Source organism: Ambystoma mexicanum, chromosome 13, assembly GCF_040938575.1.
Source record: "Ambystoma mexicanum isolate Mex_15411 chromosome 13, UKY_AmexF1_1, whole genome shotgun sequence".
Classification (NCBI taxonomy): Eukaryota; Metazoa; Chordata; class Amphibia; order Caudata; family Ambystomatidae; genus Ambystoma; species Ambystoma mexicanum.
Window position 1 is genome coordinate 719743247 of NC_090938.1, and position 19761 is coordinate 719763007.

Here is a 19761-nt window from a genome sequence, read left to right on the forward strand (position 1 = left end):
TGTGACTGATGACATATTGATTGTTAACCAAGAACTATGTTTCGTAGAAGTGGCATTTAGTTTGAACTTTGGCAAGCTCCTTGGACTACCGGAAGTGGCGGCAAAGCATCGTGGCTGGGAACACAATTGGTGCCGTTCTGAGGAAGTGGGAAGTCCATATTGCACCAAGGAGAAAATAATTGCTATTATTGGAACTTTGGTTAACAAAACTTTACTTTGACTTTGAGACATCAAGCATTACGCTGAGACTAGGCTATCTACAAGGATTTCCTTGTTTCTTTCTTTTGTTGAACCTTGAAGCAGAATTCACTGTGAATCCTGGGGAAGGGAACTCGCCCAGGTTATGAGAGGTTATCAAGACACTGTGAATGTTGCTGATTCTATTTGACATGCCATATCATCTTCTTTGTGTGTAATGTTTAGTGTGAGGGCAGATATTAGTTTCCCTTTAGCTTTGGCTAGGCAGGGAAATCCCCAGCAGAGTAGGGATAGTGAGGCATTTAATATTATTTACACTTTAATAAAATGGCACATTTTGAAAAATCATCAAACAGTTGCCTGCCTCGCATTTTTGACCTCTCACAGCAGTTAATGCTCAGTTTTATCACTAAGCCAGAACGAGTCCAGAAGTCTAGGGAAGCTGATATTTCTGGGACATAGTTGGCCAGACTGTTGTTTCACGAGGACGGTCAGACCTGTATTCAAACTATTCAGAGGCTGAAGGGGTCCTTTTTGTACCGCCCTCAGGATATAAATACTGTCTTTATTGGCCTTTTGTAGTTCTCTGTGCTCTAATCAGGAAGCATAGTCTACCGAGGCCGTAAAGATGGATTTTCAGAATCAGCCTTGTGGACAGATTCTGAGAGGTCACCCTATTCTGGTGAACAGGACGAGACTAATGTCTAGCCAAACTCTATCAAGGTAGAGTGACTGGGCAGTAAGGCTTAAACTTAGTGGTGAAGGGTTCAGTGTAGCACACACAGAGCACTCTAATAACTCAAGTTAAGCAGAATGTATACAAGTACAGTAATATTTATAAGGCCTTGAACCAACTCTAATCAATGGAAAATCAGAGGTAAGCAAAACTACTAAACGTACACATTTTTCCAATGAAAAAGGGCTTTTGGGCACGTCTCCTTTTAACATTAACCCCCTTTCAATTATTATTCTGTATTATAATGTTTTCTAATGTTGTATTCCTCCCTTCTCTAAAGTAAAATGGTAGAAGACTGGTTATCCTTTTATTCTCCCCCTCTAACTTCTCCCCCTAGCTATCTTTAATGATGTGTGCCAATCCTTCCATTTACACTTTATTATGAGTTATTCTGTCTTACTGACAATTCAATATTTAGAATTTGTACAATTCATCTTTTTTCACACCACTGTTTATTTTGCTAAATTTGATGAGTTTATGTACAACTCAACTAGTGCATTATCAGTGAAATGTATATGTATTTAGTTTGTTCATCCAGTCATGGATGACCATTTCATTTCTTATAATCATCCCCACACAAAGAATGGTTTTGCTTCTCAGAAACCCTACCAATCAAACACTCATCCAATCATGGGTCATCCAATCATGATTCATCCAATCATGGCTCATCCAATCAATCAAACACTCATCCAAACATGACTCCTCCAATCATGACTCATCCAATCAAACACTCATCCAAACATGACTCCTCCAATCATGACTCCTCCAATCAAACACTCATCCGATCGTGGCTCATCCGAACGTGGCTCATCCGAACGTGGCTCATCCGAACGTGGCGGGCTCGCTAAAACGAACCTCAAAGGGTTCACGCCAAAGTTATCCAAAGTGACAAAATGCCCAGACGGCTTGGTACCAATTAGCATGACTGCACAGAACCAAACCTTTCCTGCCAGCCTCGCATGTCAGGCCTGCAGTAGTCCCAAGTTCAAGCACACCTGGAAGTGGAAACCTACTCCTCTCTGACCCTCCACCCTCGCACCACACAAATCATCAGCATCAAACAGTTTGACCACATTTCCCCCAACCTTGATACTAGGGATGTAACGGTATTAAGGTATACCGTTAAAGATACCGTGAACCAATGAATTGAACAATAATAACCGTCACATTGTGTATACCGTTTATACCGTTAAGTGTGCTTTTCAATCTGATTTGGAAAGGCTGCAGTAAGCAAGTGCTGCACAGTCTTGGTCTTGAACTGTTGGATGTGCCGTCTGCCAAGTAGTTTCAGTTTGAGCAGTTTTTAATGCCATTCCATAAACCACATGTGCCTGACACAAAATCAATACGTTAGCAATAGGAAGAATAATACAGTGCCAAGAAGGAAAAGGGTTTGCTTTTTTTTTTAAAGCGCTCACACAGCCCGCGGGCATCACGGCGCTGTTAAAGAAATTGTTTTTGTTTATTTAGTTGCGTAATTGTTTTTGTCTTATTTGCATATTTATAACGTGCTTAAACACCCAGAGGTTTCTAAGTGCGAACCCGGGGATCGAACCTGTGTTGCTTCGTGTCGTCTTGCTTCCAAGGCACGCACGTTGCCGCTGAGCTATCCTCCCGGGACTTTGGGTTGGTGGCTTTGGGGTTTATATATTTATAATGGATAATGTTTTCTAAACATATGACAATGGGGGATTTCCCAGGTTCTATCATTGAATTTACATATAATAAGTCACACTGCGAAATTTACTAATCTCTGTGGGTATTCCCTGCTGCCATACCAAAGGGTAACATGTCCGTGATTACCGAACACCTTTTGGCCCGGAAGTAAACTAAAGGCTGTAACGTAAAGAGAGAGTGCGTGTGCATGCGCACAAGCGTATTCTACCATCAGACTCCATTGATCTGTGGCATGCAGGTTATTAAGATGGCAACATGTTCATCTTCACCAGTAGCCAGTGGGGGAGCTAAAAGCCTAAATGACCACTTAAAAAAAGCTATTCAGTTTGCTTTGCCAGTCGCAGCAGGGCTCCCCCCCCCTCCTCCTCTCCCCACGTGTGTTTGTGTTTGTGGAAGCAAGGGGTGGCATTTCAGTGGAAAGTATGTTGAAAAGCCCAATTCTCGCCCTGGGTGCCTGGTTTTGTTTGTGATGAATAATCTGGCAATTTATGACCTTTTAGAAAATATTTGTTAAGATTAGTTAACTCCACCTGCTATACCGCGATAACCATGATATACCGTCATTTGGCAAGAAGGTTATTGTACCGTCATAAAACTAATACCGTGACACCCCTACTTGATACCAGGCCAAATAATCTTTATAATAGACTTTATAACATCCAAGGCTAGGGTAACCTACCCACAACCGTACTTAGCCACAACACTGGGGAGGCCACAGCAATTCTAGAAGCCACATCATTGCAAGACTGGAAACAAACAAATGTTGAAAAGGAAAGATAAAACAGGGGGCGGGTAACAGAAGAAGACCTATCGCCACTGTGGAATGCCGTCCCAACCCACCTCCGAACAGCACCATTATGCCTGAAGACCTTGATATTCAAGGGTTTCTCTAAAAACTTGGTGCACCAGGTAATAGCGGTAAGATAATGCGGCTCTTACCCACCAAGCAGCCAGCCTCACCCTGACCCAACCACTGTGATGCCACTGTGCTCCATTGCCTGGTATGTAGGGTTTGAAGTATGCAAGTACAAGAATACAGGCAGATCTGTTCCTCACTGAGATGTGTGTATTTACATGTATTTAAATGTAAAAAGTGCAGTGAGATGGTTGGATAATCCTTCCCAACCACTATCATCTCTTGGATGGGCCTGGCCTCATATCTACCTTGTAATTCTGCAAGCAGCTGGGCATGGCGTCTGATGCTCTGCAGCGTCGTCTCCATTCCAAGGGCATCTTCCTGGGGCTTCAGGGCCTTGACTTCACTACACCTGAGAATTATAGAAGGATACTGTGTATAACCCTCGGCCTCCAGAGAAAAGTAAGAGAAAGGGGGTCTCAATGGTAAGATAAGGGGAGGAAAAAGAGACCCCATTACTAAAGATGGAAAAGGAAGGCTCTAAATTACTAAACATGAAAGGAAGGGGAAGCGCATCCCCATAAAGCAGATGGGCGGAGAGCACCACTCATAAATGAGGAGCAAGAGACAGGCAGCGGTGAGGGGAGGGGCAGAGGAACCACTACTGTGACACACATTCTGAAGGGGAGACCCCAGGGAGGAGCGGGTGGGCTGGGGAATGTCTACTTTTAAATAATAGTCTCTGAAGGGGAGACAGGGATTAGCAGTGTGGATATTCCCACCATTTTCTGTTTGTTTTATTATCAATATTTAAATAGTTGCAAGTCTGAAGGATGCCAGATGCTGGAGTGCCACATTTTTCCTGATCTATCCATTTGAGTTTTCTAACCTTTTTTGCCTGTTAGGTTTTTAGGTTTTTAGAACCACTACTGTTGTAGGAATATGAGACGCTGTCCTTAGTGGACCTACAAGGGTTTTTACACAGATGCAGGAACATAAGGCTTCCTTGGTAGCGAGGACGAGCAGTTAGACTGAGACTTAAGACATCAGTGGTTTGGTGTAAAGTACAATTAACAAGTAATAAAATGTCCACTCAAGCAAGTACAAAACGACATCTATTTATTAACAACACATGCATAAGTAAAAGACACTACATGATAAGTAACACAATGGGCCTCATTACACGGAAGGCGGTGAGCCATGGCGCTATTAGCGCCATGGCTCATGCCGGTAAAATACCGGCACCGCCTTGGCGGAAAGGGGATTTACCGCCCCATTCCAAGGTTGGTGGGGCGGTAAATCCCCCTTCCGCCATTGCCCTTCCCCATTCCCATTTCTGCCCCATAGGGCTCTATGGGAATGGGGAAGGCGCTAATTATGGCACCGCAATTTTGCGGTGCCGTAATTAGCTCCGAGGTACCTTAGCGGGTTGGTTTTTAACGCCTGCAAAAAGCAGGCGTTAAAGCACCAACCCGCTAAGGGACCTCGTAGTAAGGCAGTAATGGTTAACGGTCACCGTTACCATTAACGGTGGCCGTTAACCATTACCGCCTTCCGTGTAATGAGGCCCAATATCTACACATATACAAACCACACGTAGGTACCCAAAATTGGAACACGCCCCACTTTAGAATTCAGTTCAAGTAATAGGTTCAACAATTAGCAAAAGCAGGGAGGGTATTACAATTCTTACAAAGGCCTTATAGGTTCATAAGGCACACCACCACATAAAAGGAAATCCAGCCCCTATTCTAGAATTGGAAGAATCAAAGTATTCAAAGTTCAAAGGCAGGTTGCCCAGTTCTTGGATACTTTAAGGATACATTGTAGCAGTTCTCACGGTTCACCAATAGGGAATAAAGAGGCTCGATACAAGGGGCAGTCCTAGAGTCAGCACTAGAATGAATAAAGCAAAGCCATTATTGCCTTGGAGGGAAGGGGCAGCTGCCCACCCCAGTGCTTCAGGGGTACCCCGGGAGAGGTGCCTAGTCCCCGGTTCCACTACCATAAAACAGGCGCAGGTAACTGCAGCAGTGGACTTTATGCCCATAGAAATGAATAGAGGGCAGAGGGGCTTCAAAAGGGGTATGCACCTTTTGAGGCCCCACCTGTTTAGGGCACTAAAACCACTGACCTAAATGGGGGGCTAACGCGTACAGAGGGGCAAGGCTTTACTCTCAGTCAGGGGTCGGCACACAGGTACAATTAGTCCACAGACACATATCTCTAGCAAATACACTACACTGATATATTGAACAAATTATATATATTTTATTAAGTCACACATAGAAATACATCAGGTAAAATAAGTACTTAATGTATAATACGCAGTATTAACAAGATACCCAGAACATTATAAAGCAACCAGTAAATGCCTAAAAAGGACTCTCCTCACCCCCCACGGTTTAGATGCGAGTCCACTGCCACAGGTGGGCACCGAGCATACATTAACAGGGGGTGGGAGTACAAGGGAACCACAAATCCTACAAGCAGGTAAAGCCCCCTATGGGCCTGCACAATTCAGCACAGTGCCCTACAGACACACCCTACCCCTGGTATATGTGAAGGCCCTGGCCCTGATTGTCAGCACCTAGCACATGTAGGTAGAGGATAGGAGAAAAGGGACAGACATTTTCACCAGCGAGGATCAATATGCTAAAATCCCAAAGGCCCACACTAACACTCCACATTCACTTGGACTCTGTGGGGTATGTTATTAAAAAATTATGCACACATGATAATCAGTCCTAGCCATAGAGGGTAGGAAACATTTTCAACCCGTAGCAAAAGGCATCCAAGAACTAAAAAGACATTCTAGAAACTGTTACCGTAGGAATACATTTCAGGGGAAACTATTTGCAATGTCACCAAAATGAGCTACAACGTTAAAAAAACATTCAGGTTTGATGTGAACTGAGAGCAGTTGAATAATACATGTGTAAATCCAGACTCTGACACCCATAGTGAAAGGAGGGATAGGTCTGCCCGGAAAAGCCACCACAGCTCAATTCTGTTGTACTAGCCCTGTACTACCTCTGTTAGATCAGATCAAGATGGCTGGTGAATTTGCTATCTGTAGCAGGGTGACACCTACCTGAATCCGTAGAAAATGTAGTATAAAAAAGGACGTATGGCTTAATTGTTCGAATTTCGGCAGTACGAAAATTACGTACAGCCAAAATAGCCAAACAATTATGCCATACGTTCACATTACAGCGAACAAGGGTAGTGGGGTTGTGGATGTGTCGCACCCTTGTTTGCTGTAATCCAATCGAGGTTGCTGCGGTGTCCCCAGTTTGGGACAATGAACAAAAAAATGAAAAAAGGACCCTGCAGCAGCGGTTCACGTCCACGTAAGTCGAAGGAACTGACATCGCAGGGAAACAGGGCAGTCGGCGCCCCACAACAAAGTGTGCCGCCCTGGTAAGTAGGGGGGTGGGCGAATTAGCGAGGGAGACGGACCAACGTAAAAATGTCGAAAGGGAAATGCATGTAAATAAACTCCGGTTTTTCCTCCTGCTGACTTTTAACTTTCGACATTTTCACGTATATCCACACCCAGTATCAGTATCTGCTTTCCAAAAGCATTTGCCTTTCCCCTGACATTTACTGGAGGGCTCGACCGCAGCAACACTCAGGATTCAGACTTGAGGCTCTGTTTATTCTAGGAGGTCTTTCATCAATGAGGCCTCTGGCCTGTTAATCCACTGAGAACAAGATCCCATGTTGTTTAATCTCTGTCATAGACAAGTATGTCATAAATAGAGCTCTCGCAGTCTCTGTCAGGATTAGTCAGGCGAGTACAAAGGCAGCGAATATGGCAAGGGAAATGTGCACACAGGAACAACGACTCATGTATGCTAGAACCCAGGAGTGCAAATAGAGTGTGACATCAAAACCAATATATGAAAAGGGATGTGGGGTAAGCACCTGACCGCGAGGAAAGTCGGCAAGCGCCTTACCCCCAATTGCTGTTACAGGTACTGACAGCGCTAAACCCACGTGGAGGGCAAGCAATGACAGGATCTGTGAACTAACACTCTTGATGGTATTAAATAAGGGAACTAAAGAACTGTACTCACGAGGACGAGATAAACCTCTTGAATGTCAGCTAGCCCACGAATCCTGTTGATGAAACTGGGACCCCGAAAGGCTAGAACAGCAATGGGAGGAAAACTAAATACCTAAATTGGAATAGTGATTACAAATTAGTGAGGAAAACATAAGCATTCACACAGGAGCTAGCTACAACCGCACACCACACCTAATAATCAAATGGGAAATAAATGCAGAAGTGCAATGGAAAACATGGAATGGATCCCAATAGAAAGTAAGGATCAGGAGCAGGGAAAAACGAAATAACCAATGCAAACTTCTCCCTACCCCTCCAAGGAAAAGACAGGAAGCTAATCTAAGAGGAAGGCTAAGGCATACGGGTTTACAGCAGCAAAGGACAGAGTCAAAGAAATATAGAACACAGACAAACTGGGCTGCATCTAAAAGGGGAAAGCACTGAGAAATGCTGCCTGCAAACAGAGGAAGACAAAAAGGGAATCAAGGGAGCAGAAATCAATTAGCGCATGAATCCGAGATTCAGGGCAGAGGAACAAGAAAACAGGAACTAGGAACTAGGTACAAAGGCAAGGAACAAGGAACAAGGGACTAGTCACAACAGGAACACTGCAAACGATGACCAGCGCTGGACTGAAGTAAGACTGAGGCTTTTAAAGCTGCTTAACGAGCACACGCCTCAGGTGTGGTGATTGCTGCACCTGCAGGCACAGCTGTTGCCTATCCTCCACCCAACCTTGTCCTGCAAGGGTGGAGGTGGAGCAGTGGGCCAGGCATTCTGGGAAGCATAGTCATTTGGTTAAAGAAGCATGCTGGCTGCCAAAAACCTGGAATGGATCCGGAAGGGAAGTAGCTTGGAAAATAGGGATTTAGCGCTCCCAATTCATCACAGCACTGTAGCCTAAGGGTCGGAGGAAAGGTCCAGTAGGGAATAAACCCCAAATCATGCCCCCAAGTGGTGGGAACCGGAGCGAAGAGAGCGAGTCGTGACAGTATACCCCCTACTACGGCCGTCTTCGGGTGCCCGCCACCCGCACGAGACATCTTCTTTTCATGATGGGAGTGCTTTTTCTTTGGAGGTGGCACTGATGGAAATGGTGGCCTGTGGGCAAAGGCAGATGGACTTCCATGATAGGAGTGCTTTGTCTTTGGAGGTGGTACTGATGGAAACGGTGGCTTCTGGTGAGGAAGAGACTCATGGTTCGAAGAAAGGCATGAAGGACTTGCAGGACCTGAAGCAGAGTTGGAAGGTCCAGGAAGCTCAGTCACTGGGAGTGGACCATTATAAGTCTTTGAGGAGGGAGGCAGGCTGGTGCAACATGCCTTAGACAATGGTAGAAGCCCTGTTAGCCTTTCTGCCGAGAGTGGACATGCGGGAGGTGAGGAAAGTGCTGGCTTCAGGAAAGGTTTATGTTCAGCCATTAGAGAAGGTGGCGGCTGAGGTAGAGGTTCAGATTTTCTTCTGTCATCCATCTGGGAAAAGGCTTGTGGTTGAAAGTGACTAAGGTTTTACTGCACATGTTCTACGCCTTGGAGACCTGAAAGTCCAATGGGTTGTACAAGGCTGGTACTCCTGGTGACAGTCGTGTAACCACCTTGTTGCACGTGGGATACAACAGCAGGGACGTTTGGCATACTGATAGGAGTGATAGACGCAGTACTTGGTATTTCAGGCACACTCGCAGAATGAGCAATAACAGACACATTTTGAACTGCAGCAGTCATTCCCTTCCTTTGGCTACTAGCACCCAACTGGTGCTTCTAGGCGGAATTCTGTTGCACAAGTCCTGTAGGTAATACGCCGGTCTCCACCACCCCCTGTGCACACCCAGGTGAGCGGTTCTGACTCACCACTTGGTCCAGCTTGATGACTCTGAAGCGGGAGCTGGCAAAAGTCTCAAACTCTGATGCTGCATTTTTAGGAGGCTCTGATGCTAAAGTGAAGCAGTTGGGAGAATCGTCTTGTGGAAAAGGCAGGCATTCTGGTGCTCCTCCTGAAGCAAAAGAAAGGCAATCTAGACGTTCATCGACAGTAAATGGTTGGGATTCAGGAGGAATCGCTGGAGCAGAAGAAAATACAGCAGGATCTGATGGTGTAGACAGGTATACCTCTGATATTGGCAGCGAGGCTAAGCAGGATACAGGCGTCTCATGAACTGAAGGCAAATACTCAGTATACTCCGGGACTGAAGACATGCACTTTTGATGGACTACCGGAGGCTCTAAAGCTGAAGGATGATCTGCAGGATGAGTCACTGTAGCTGAAGACAGGCAGGCCAGGGGAAACCTTGAGGCTGAAGGCATGCAAGCTGAAGCAATCTCGGTTGCTGGATACAAACATGTCCAGGTCTTTGGGACTGGCTCTTGAGTAAATGGCAGACATGGCAGCGGTTCATTGGTTGAAGACACGTGTGCCAAAGATGACTGCAGGGCTGTGGATTGGATCATAGAAGAGTCAATGGTTGTAGGAGGACAGACAGAAGTCTCAGAAGTTGACAGACACATTGGTGGCTCAGGAATGGAGGGCACCTTTAGGGCAGTAGACTCCTTGGCACCAGTAACCAAAGACTGAGCTGTACCCTTGCAGTCCCTTTCTTTAGTGGGTGACACAGAGTCTCGTTCTTTGTAGAAATCAAAATCAACCAGTGGAATCACCATAGTAAAGTCTCTGTTAATCAGGATTTCGTCAATTGTCCATTCCTCTGTTTTAGCTTCTGAAAGAGGCAGATTATCAATCAACAGTTCAGGAATCGCCTGCCGGTTTTTTGGTTCTGTATACTGTGGAATGAGTCCATCAGAACATGAAATCTGTACTGTCTCTGACTGTTCGTATTGATCAGAATTGGCAGAAGGAAGAGTGAACCCAGAGGTAACATCGTTTTCCACATCAGCTTTAACATCTACTTCAGTCTCAGCAGCTGTATCAAGAGCAGGGCCTAAGCCTCCTGTAGTGACTGAATCTGTGTATGCCACCATTGTGGATTGTGTTTGGAAATCAGAAGCTTGTATGTGTGCTAGCTCAGAATTATTACAAACTGCAACACAGGAAATTTTAGGTAAAGGAGTGGCTTGTAAATCTTCAGCTAACTGCAATCCCTGGCAAACAGCAGGACAATTGTTAGAAACTGTGCCCAGATTAAGCGCTGTGCTAGACGAAAGACCTTCACTCCCAATAGATCTAACATATTGACAAATATCATGGTTTACCAAAGTCTCTGCACTCAGGGGCTGAACAGTGTTCACTTCCTCAACATCAACACATAAAGTCTGAGGTGTATTCAGTAAAGAGTGCAAGGTTTTATTCTCCTCTTGTAAAGAAATGAATTCTTGTCTTAACTCCTCAAGCTTAGCTCTTAGCATGCCCTGCATTAACTGTACATCACTATCAGTAGGCACAGGGGGAGGCATAGTGGCATCAGGGCTGGATCCTGCACTAGCAGTCTGGATGTGCACCGATTGTACATTGTCCTCTACTGCTTGCAGGTTCTGTGATTTATAGTTTCTCTTACCAACTTGGTCTGTGTTTCCCTTAAGCAAACTATTGAAATTAGACCTCTTGGCATTAGGGCCTACAGTATGTACCTGTGCAAAGGAGTATGCTTTAGACTGAGGGTAGAAAACAGAAGTTATGCAAGGAACCCCTCCATTCTTTATGTTTGTATCATGAAACTGTTCTATCCGAGGTGAAGCACAACTGGAATCATGGGGTTCAACAACAGAGGTACTCTTGTATAATAAGTCTAACAGTGTGTTGTTTTCTGCTGCTAAGGCTTGCGCTGACATAGAATCGGGATCAAAACAAAAGATAGAACTAGGATCAGGCAATGTAGGATGTGCCATCCTATGGGAAAAATACTTTGCACGTAAATGCCCATTCGTGACAAGGAGTTCATTTAAGTCAGGACTAGTGATTTGATTGTCACAGGTAAATGTAGGGGAAGCTTTCTGTACAAACTTGTTAGAGGCCTTGCTGCCTTTCTTTCTTAAACTTGCCATATTCAATGGGAATTTTTGGCTGGTCATTCTGTCAGGATTAGTCAGGCGAGTACAAAGGCAGCGAATATGGCAAGGGAAATGTGCACTAAATCACACAGTGAATAGCTTCAAATTAAACTACGTGCACACAGGAACAACGACTCATGTATGCTAGAACCCAGGAGTGCAAATAGAGTGTGACATCAAAACCAATATATGAAAAGGGATGTGGGGTAAGCACCTGACCGCGAGGAAAGTCGGCAAGCGCCTTACCCCCAAATGCTGTTACAGGTACTGACAGCGCTAAACCCACGTGGAGGGCAAGCAATGACAGGATCTGTGAACTAACACTCTTGATGGTATTAAATAAGGGAACTAAAGAACTGTACTCACGAGGACGAGATAAACCTCTTGAATGTCAGCTAGCCCACGAATCCTGTTGATGAAACTGGGACCCCGAAAGGCTAGAACAGCAATGGGAGGAAAACTAAATACCTAAATTGGAATAGTGATTACAAATTAGTGAGGAAAACATAAGCATTCACACAGGAGCTAGCTACAACCGCACACCACACCTAATAATCAAATGGGAAATAAATGCAGAAGTGCAATGGAAAACATGGAATGGATCCCAATAGAAAGTAAGGATCAGGAGCAGGGAAAAACGAAATAACCAATGCAAACTTCTCCCTACCCCTCCAAGGAAAAGACAGGAAGCTAATCTAAGAGGAAGGCTGAGGCATACGGGTTTACAGCAGCAAAGGACAGAGTCAAAGAAATATAGAACACAGACAAACTGGGCTGCATCTAAAAGGGGAAAGCACTGAGAAATGCTGCCTGCAAACAGAGGAAGACAAAAAGGGAATCAAGGGAGCAGAAATCAATTAGCGCATGAATCCGAGATTCAGGGCGGAGGAACAAGAAAACAGGAACTAGGAACTAGGTACAAAGGCAAGGAACAAGGAACAAGGGACTAGTCACAACAGGAACACTGCAAACGATGACCAGCGCTGGACTGAAGTAAGACTGAGGCTTTTAAAGCTGCTTAACGAGCACACGCCTCAGGTGTGCTGATTGCTGCACCTGCAGCCACAGCTGTTGCCTATCCTCCACCCAACCTTGTCCTGCAAGGGTGGAGGTGGAGCAGTGGGCCAGGCATTCTGGGAAGCATTGTCATTTGGTTAAAGAAGCATGCTGGCTGCCAAAAACCTGGAATGGATCCGGAAGGGAAGTAGCTTGGAAAATAGGGATTTAGCGCTCCCAATTCATCACAGCACTGTAGCATAAGGTTCGGAGGAAAGGTCCAGTAGGGAATAAACCCCAAATCATGCCCCCAAGTGGTGGGAACGGGAGCGAAGGGAGCGAGTCGTGACAGTCTCAGTCTTTACAAAATAGGCATTTCATGGGTTAAGCTGTCATGGACAAACCCCCTCTCACAAAAGTTTGTTGAAGACAAGTTTCTGTCATAGAATAGGCCTCCCATAGACAAGGGCTTTTGTACAGTCCTGGTCGTTAATGAAGCTGCTGCAGACAAGGCCTCTCATAGAGGAAGTTGCTGTAGATAGGTTTGTAGTAGACCAGGCCTTTCATCGATGAGCCCGTGTTAGACTAAGATTATTAAAAATGATGATCTGCCATGGAGTAGGCTTCTTATTGATGAGGTTTATTAGTAGACGATGTCGACTCAAAGACGAGCCTCCATCATAGAAAAGGTTCTCTCCTTGATGAGGCACTTTCAGAGACAAGCTTTTCGTAGCCTATGTCCTCTCATAAATTGTGCTCCCTCATACATGAGACTCTTTCATAGAGAAGCCTGGTGTAGAAGAGCCAGGTGAAGCCGAGGTTTCATAGGCAAGGCTCTTTCATGGATGTGGCTTATTCTTAACCAAGACTTTCTTGTAGATGAGCCTGTTGTAAACAAGGCTCTCCCATGGATTAACATGTCATTAACAAGCCAATCCCATAGATGAGGCCCTCTCGTAGATGATGCTCTCTCGTGGACGAGCCTGTCATAGATTAGGCTCTCATGGAGGAGCCTGTCTTAGACAAGCCCTTTCCATAGACAATGCTCTCTTGTAGATGAGGCTCTGTCATTGATGAGGCCCTCTCGTTGATGAGGCCTTCTTTTTGATGAGGGTTTCTCATTGACAAGGCTCTCTCATAGTGGAGACTCTTGTAGACCAAACTGTCATAGATCTGCCTGTCATGGACAAACCTTTCTTTTAGACCAAGCTCTCTAGTAGAGGATGCCTTCTTGTAAACGAGGTCTTCTCGTAGACTAGGCCCTCTCCTAGTCAAAGCTTTCTCATAGATGAGGCTCTTATTGATAAGCCTTTCGTTTATGAGCCTGTCATAGATGAGCCTTTTTCATAGATGAGGCTCTCTTATAGGCTAGGAACTATCATAGAGGAGGCCCTCTCTTTTGGGGAAATGAATAGCAAGACTTTAAAAAAAAAAGCATTAAAAACCACAGGTAGATACTAACATTTTAACTTTTGGTGCAGAACTCTCTGAACCCCTTATAGGTAGAAGAAAATGTCCAGGAGCAGGTAAGGAGCCCTGCGGTCAATTTAGGAACATTCTAGAGCAAGTTGAAAGTTTCATAGGAAACAATTAGAGGAAAGTCGGTTCTACCCCACAGGTGCAAATTCTGTGGCAAACAAACCAACGGAAGAGACCCAGAGATTCTGAGGTCGATGGACGAACCAGGAGCCCAAGAGGAAGATGCAGCAGAGCAGGAGGACTCTCACTAGAAGTCTATGGGAAAGGCAGTAGAGACTCCCCTCCAAAGAACCTCGACCCGGACCTGAGGGTGAGAATTGTGAATTATTGTCTACCCCAGGACCCAGAGGCAAGTACTCACATTGGTGGTTTTGATCAAAATAGCTCAAGCAGAACGAAAAACTGTGGGAGGTACTGTCAGGAATAAGGTCTCCTCATGGTTCCTTTGGCACAAATGGACAAAGATGCCTCCGTATTACAGTGCTTCTTCTTCAAGATGGCACTGGGTTCATCCCATTATCTTACACTCAGTGCAACTTTCTAGTCAGTTCCAAGACGGCACCCAGGACACCTGCCCACAAGGCACTCAGAACGGAGTTGGACACAGCATTTAATTGGGAGCCACAGTGAGTGCCGCTCGTTGCTTCTCCCCAATCACTGATGCCCCTTTGTTCTTCCTCCCTGCCTGGTTTCCCTGTTCCTGGCTGCTGTGCTCCTTTCTTGTCCTTCTGCCCTCTCTGCTTGTTTTCTCTTGTGCTGCTTCCCGTTCAGTCCTTGGTTCCTAGAGTTACCATCCCTCCTGGCCATCGTTCCTGTCATTCTGGAGGTGATACTTCTGATCCTCGCCACCAGATCACATCAAGGGTTTTCTTTCCAGGTGGTTTTACAGTGCATTCATCACTTTGAGTACAAGAAACCATCTTACTACCCGGTGTTCGGATATTCCTTGGGCTATTTCCTCTCACTCCAGCTGCTGCTGTGACCTCACGTAGGTTAGTGCTCGCATTACTGTGATAGTAAGCGACGACCAAAAACGTAATCAGAGATGGACCAAATGTAGCAACTGGTGGCAGCTGTACAGGCACTCACTGCCGTAGTCCAAACTTTAAAAACAGAAAACGTCACACTACGGTAATTGGTGGCACAACCTCATATTCCCATTAAATTGCCACTGGGTCTGCTTGCAGGAGGCAAATTTGATGGCAACCCTAGAAAATGTAAGGAATTCATAGATGCATGTCTGCTGCAATTTACATTAAAGCTGGCATTTTTTCCTACTGACCATTCCAAAGTGGGGTTTATGATTTCAAACTTGGCGGGAAGTGCTCTCCCCTGCGCAACGCCTTTAGTAACAACACATAATCCAGTGCTGGATTCATATCAAGGCTTTGGGCAATGTTCGGGCGGACGGAACTTACAGTGTCCGAACAAGAACATGTGTTGGACCTTAAACAAGTCTTCATGGAAACTTTGACGTACATCACACAGTTAAGCAGGTGGCTGCAGATACAGCTTGGCCTGACAATGCCCTATTAACACTCTTCCGAAGAGGCCTGACAGAAGAATTGAAAGAGGAGGTCGCTCGAGTGCCTCGTCCCCCAAACATGGCAGAAATGATCGCGTTGGTCATGGAATTGGAGTACCGCATTCAAGAACGGCAGGGGGAAAGGAAAAAGTATAGAATGGTGCAAGCTTGTTTGGAATGCAATAGATTGCTTCCTAATGCACCTGTGGAAGAAGAACCTATGCAGGTTGAAGCTGTGCATGGTCCTTTGCCAGCCGAGGAACGTAACTGCAGAAGGTCTCAATGACTCTGCATGTACTGTGCTTCAAAGGAACATTTAGTGAGAGATTGTCCCGTTGTTCCAATTTCTTAGGACTGATTTTCTTTACTCTGGCCTGGTGGACAGATGTATAGAAGGCCAACCTAGTTTAGTGACAGGGGCAACTCTGGGAGCTGGAGCCAAACCAGTTCAAGGTAGGTGGATGAGTGGTTAAGGCTAAGTCTCAAGAGATGGTGAGCTTGTAAGTAGTCCTCAATGAGCACAAACAGTAAAACGTCAAGGAACACACTTAGACAATCAGTTATAAAAATATTTATTTATGGCTATGTAACACTATGAAAAGTGACTACTAGCATGTAATATCACACAACACAAAATAAAATATACATATATACAATCACTGGAGTAGGGCATAACACATATAAAACCCCTGTAAAGGAAGGTACAACAGAGATACAACACTAACTTTAGAAGTCCATCCCTAAGATGTGAGACGGGAACAAATTAGTGTAGGGTTTCTGGTGTCCAATGAAGAGTTCTAAGTGGTAGAGGACACATTATTCCAACTATCAAAAGTGTCCCCAACATTCGGAGTGCTTGCCGCAGGCAAGCAACGGGAAAACCAAACTGTTGTAAGAGTTTCTAAAAGTTACCAAACCTTTGAAAGGGGAAATAGGGGTTCAGGTAAGTATTGTGAACACTCACCGCCCGTATTTCGATTCTTCTTAGGACTTGGCAGGGCTTCTCAAGACGGTCTGGGGTCGCTCTTCCCACCATCAGCTTCAGCCCTTGATGCCCAGGGGTTGCAGGTTCGAGCACTTCTACCTGGTCGGTGACGAATGCTGGTGCAAGTTCTTCAGGTTGGAGAATGCAGAAGAACTTAATGCAGGGCCCCTCTCAGCACAGGACTGGATGCAGGGAAACTGTTTTGGATGACGCCCACCGATGCATGGCGATGCAGGGGGACACACTTGCTGCGGTCATGCTTCGCCTCCCTTTTCTGGTTTCTTTATGCTTGAACAATGAAATTTGGCAGAGGTGAGTCTTGTAGCATAAACTGGCGATCCCTCAAGCTCCAGGCCTCGGAACATCGACGCCTGCAACACGGTAGCCCAAACTCTGAGCTGGTCTGCCACTGGGCAGTCCAGGGGCACTTCCGAAGGCTCTTCTTCGCAGGATTCCAAGCTGACGTCGAGAATGGATGTTCCCTCCACTCCAAGGATCGCAGCTCCTTCGCAGGACTGCTGAAGATCACCTACAAGACAGGGCTCTTCCAGGACAGCAAAATAAGTTGCTTTCCAGGCCTTCTTCCAACAGGTCCACGGTCTCCTTGCAAGTCTTACAGCTGGACAGGATACTTGCCTTCTTTGGTTTCTTCCAGGATCTCTCTAGGAAGGGTGCATGGGTCCTCTTCTTATTCAAAAAGCCGGTTCATAGTGATAGTACCGAAAAAAAAGTGTCAACGAACAATACTTTCGAAACAAAAGCATCGAAAGTAAAAGTTTCAACATCAAATAGAAATCATGTAAAAAGTCATTACGTCGAAAGAAAAGCTTTGTACATATTAATTAATTATATTCGGTGTAACATGAGACGGTTAATTGTCCCGAACAATGTGCACGTTATGAATGGGGGGGGTCCCCCCGAACACCCCCTACCAATCCCCTCCCACCAACGCTCAAACTCCTCCACGAAGAGACAAAACCAGATAGTACTAGCAAAACTGATCAAGTAAGGGTTAAAACACTAGCAACTGACGACGAGTAAAGAACCTTATGTGAACACCGACACACAGCCGACAGTTGAAAACAAACTGCCAGTGTGTGAGAGAACCGGAGAACAAAGATACCCGCTAACACGAATATCGTATTGCGTGACAGCAAACATACAGGTAAAAAGAATGAATAATGACAAAGAAATTACACCATGACAATATATGACCCATAAGAAAGACATGAAAAAAAAATTAACCAGTAGTTTCGATATTTCAGATACGTGATGAGTGCCACGATCGAGTATGTAAAGTCTCAAATGGGAGGAAACCAGTTAGTATATGGAGGTTACACATACAGTCGGGAAATGGTACGCAAAGAAAAAACGTACTGGAAGTGTACAGAGTACCACAAAACAAAGTGTACGGGAAGAGCAATTACTCAGGGGGAAAATATAAGAAGCAGCGGAGAGCACAATTATATGCCAGATGATAATACTGCTATACTGATAAAAAAGACTATAAATGAAATAAAGAAAAATGCTGTAACACATCCAAATTAGGCAAGTGGATCGATAGTAAGCTGAGCATGTGAAAAAATCCTGCTACATGTAGCGGCTCAGATGCCAAATACAAAACTGCTGCAGTGTAACATTAATAGAAAAAAACAACTAAAAGAAAACCTACCAATTGCACCACATACATATGCTGAAATAGATATACCAGAAATATTTTAAAAAACTGAAAAAGGGGAACAGTTTCTCTTCGCCATAATAGAAATAAAACAAGAAAAAATACTAATGTTTACAACTAATGAAAATTTATTACATCTTGGAAATTCAACAGTATGGCACGGCAATGCAACCTTTAAAGCAGTTCCTGCCCCATTTCTACAGTTTTATAGTATACACGGCAGCATAAACGAAACAGTAGTACCGCTGGTATATGTATTAACGCCAAATAAAATGGAGGAATTGTACAGATGTCTATTTGGAAAACTAAAGGAGGCTATTCCAGAAAAAAAAACGAATACAGGGGTAATGGACTTCGAGCAAGGACAAATGAAAGCTTTTAAAACAATATACCCGACACAAATATTCAAGGATGTTTTTTTCATTTTGGCCAGGCCATTTGGAGAAAAATACAAAAACTGGGACTGCAATCAAAATACATAGAGAACAGCGAATTTCAGCACAACATTAAACAAATATTTGCATTAGCATTTGTTAAAGAAGACCAAGTAATAACATATTACGAAACGCTAATTGACACAGAATACTTTAAAATAAATGAAGAACAATTTGCAGATTTACTAGACTACGTGAAAAGCACCTGGATAGGGCAACTAACACGAAATGGAACAAGGAGAAAAGCCAAATATGCAATTACAGTATGGAACTGCTACCAAGCAGTGAAAGAAAACAGAGCAAGAACCAACAACATTCAAGAAGGATGGCACAGCAGAATAAATAAACATTTTAACATAAACAACCCAAATCTGTGGCATTTTATAAAGCACCTAAAAATGGAACTATCAGCACAAGAAATTAAAATAGCTCAAACAATTTCAATGGAAAATACACATTAAAAAAAAAAATACAGAGATTATGAAGAACGTATAGCGAGTATCGTAAACAAGTTTGAAACAATGGATGCTATGAACTATTTACAAGCACTATCATATAACCTAAAATGTTGAAAACATAAGTAAAAACTCACCGAAACACCAGGTTTCAGCGTAATCCAAAATCCACACCATGAAATCGCCATAAAAATCAAATGTCACCATAATTCCCTGATCCAAGCAATCCAGAGTACAGAATCCACATGAAAAAAATCGCCAAAAAAGTCCATGATGAACCAATCCAAGTAATCAGGAATACAGAATCAGCGACAAAAACCAACCATCAAAAAAACAAAATCCGTCCAGTAGTAGAAAAAAAGATCCATTCCACGATGCAAAAACGAATCATTAAAAAAACGAAATCCATCCAGTAGTAGAAAAAAAGATCCATTCCACGATGCAAAATGCAAAGTCCAAAGAAAAAAATCCACTCCAAGTAGAAAAAACAAAAAGGATCCAAAAAAATGGAGAGAGCTCCAGCAGAAGCGCCCGACGCGAAGAAAGGAACTAGCTAAATGGCGTTCACGCATGAATATGTAAACGTCCTGTCAGTCTGAAAAACCCAAACCCCTAACCGTCGCGTTGCCCCCCCCCCCCTTGGGCAAGCACGCTCCGGTCTTCAGACAA

At 44.4% G+C, this 19761-nt stretch overlaps 1 protein-coding gene across 8 annotated transcripts in view; it reads right to left on the reverse strand.

The window, feature by feature from the left end:
* The window catches only part of LOC138521799 (E3 ubiquitin-protein ligase TRIM39-like), a 240732-nt gene that overhangs the window by 97877 nt on the left and 123094 nt on the right, over positions 1 to 19761 (reverse strand). For 5 of the 8 annotated variants that reach the window (XR_011283122.1, XM_069634901.1, XM_069634902.1 and 2 more), the window contains one exon: positions 3776 to 3879. The exons of the other annotated variants lie outside the window; for them this stretch is intronic. Coding sequence is in view for 4 of the 5 variants with exons in the window: in XM_069634901.1 (XP_069491002.1) it covers positions 3776 to 3879 (104 nt within the window). In the remaining variant the exon portion in view is untranslated. Of the gene's footprint in view, positions 1 to 3775; positions 3880 to 19761 lie in introns of those variants that run through there. 8 annotated transcript variants of the gene reach the window in all.